This window comes from Thermobia domestica, chromosome 14 (assembly GCF_964235325.1).
Source record: "Thermobia domestica chromosome 14, izTheDome1.hap1.1, whole genome shotgun sequence".
Lineage (NCBI taxonomy): Eukaryota > Metazoa > Arthropoda > Insecta > Zygentoma > Lepismatidae > Thermobia > Thermobia domestica.
In genome coordinates this window covers 37,284,987-37,286,752 of record NC_137467.1, presented here as the reverse complement: position 1 = coordinate 37,286,752, position 1,766 = coordinate 37,284,987, and the positions used below count along the sequence as shown (strand labels likewise).

The following is a 1,766-nucleotide window of genomic DNA, read 5'->3' as shown; positions in this document are numbered from 1 at the left end:
TATATATATATATATATATATATATATATGTATATCTGCGAAATGGTGTCTAGTAGTAAACCAGAAGGAGACCCGCACGCTGAGAATTAGTCGACGACGTTTGGAACCGGCCGGGCTGATGTCCTGATGTTCTACCCGTACCTCCTAGACTGGTAACTTCTTGTCCATGGTAAAACTTACAGATTTCCCTAATGATAGGAAGGCGAATAGGGAGGACTATCACCAACATGCCTAGCCGGCACGGTAATTTTTGCCAAATATCTTCAGCTTGTAAACAATCATGCTAGGACACAATAAGCCAAGACCCTCATTCTCCGGAAGCCGAACTGTGTCTGGGCAAGGCAACGTTCAGAATCACATGCAGGCAGAGAGTGCTAAGAATCCCCGGAGTTGCACACTAGGTTGTCATTTAAAACTGACCATGGCTACATACAATGCAAGATCCCTGGGTTCAGAAGCAAGATTTCAGGAGCTGGAAGAAGAGCTACAGAAAGTCAACTGGGACATCGTCGGATTGAGCGAAGTAAGAAGAAAAGGAGAAGAATTAATCGAATTGAAGAACGGACACTTATTCTACTACAGAGGATCAGAATGTGGCAAGACCGTCAGAGTGGGATTTCTTATCAACGAAAAATTGAAAAACAAGGTGCTTGAGGTATATAGTATATCTAGTCGAGTAGCAAGGCTTGTAGTCAAACTCTCCCAGAGATATACACTACAAGTGATTCAAGTGTATGCACCTCCCACAATCATTCAGAAGAGAAAGTGAAAGTGGAAATGGAAGAAAGGTTGTTGTGGAAAAGAGCTGGAAAGACCTTCATCCAGCAGTGTATTGAGAACGGTTGACTATGATTATATATATACAGGGTGGTAGGTAACTCCACCGACAAACTTTGGGAGGCGATTCCTTATACGAAATGAAAGAAAAAAGTTCTAATAAACATGAGCCGGAAAATGCCTCCCTTCAGAGTTATGATCCATTGAAAATTCGCAAAATCATTTTTCAAAACTCTCTAACTTAAAAAGTATAGGACCTATCCCAAGCGGTTTAAGGAATTACACGGGAACTGGTATAAGCTCTATCTAAATATCGATGTTTCAGTATTCACCGGTACCAGCGAAACGAACGCACCACCAGTACTTCAGCTTCCTTTTTACAGTTCCTTTCACCGATAACAGAGGATGGTAAAACATGGATATTTAGATAAAGAACCTTAGATACACCTTTCATCCCTAGGAGGGTCGCAGGAGGATGATATGTAAAAAATAATGTATGTAGGTATGTCTGTATGTATCAATATATTGTCTAGCATAACTCTGGAACGCCCGGAGCAATTTTAACGAAATTTGGTGCACATATTACTTATAACCAGGAAAAAATGTTGTAGGGGTGAGATAGACCTATCATCCCCAAGAGGGTCACAGGGGGATGACATATACAAATGATCGAAAATGACTGGTATTAGTGTCGAATTCTTAGTTTTCGGGGTCACGGAGATAAATGGTGACAATCCAGCTAGCGTTTCAGTCTCAGTGTAGGTCAGATACCCCTACCATCCCTAGGGGAGTCACAGAGGGAATGACGTACAAATAATCGAAAATGAGCGATATTTGTTTGGAATCCATGGTTTTCGGGGCTGTGGAGATGAATGGTGCCATACCTGATGGCGTTTCTGTCCAAATGTGGCTAAGAAACCCCTATCAACCCTTCGGGGTCACATGGGGGATGACATGTATAGTCGGGATGAACCGTATAATCAATCATT

The 1,766-nt window shown here is 41.9% G+C and overlaps 1 protein-coding gene across 1 annotated transcript; it reads left to right on the top strand.

The window, feature by feature from the left end:
• The first annotated feature begins 280 nt into the window (after positions 1–280).
• LOC145669788 (protein CFDP2-like) lies at positions 281–769 on the top strand. The gene has a single exon (XM_081738130.1). The coding sequence runs from the start codon at positions 281–283 to the stop codon at positions 767–769; it is 489 nt and encodes a 162-aa protein (XP_081594256.1).
• The last annotated feature ends 997 nt before the right edge of the window (positions 770–1,766 follow it).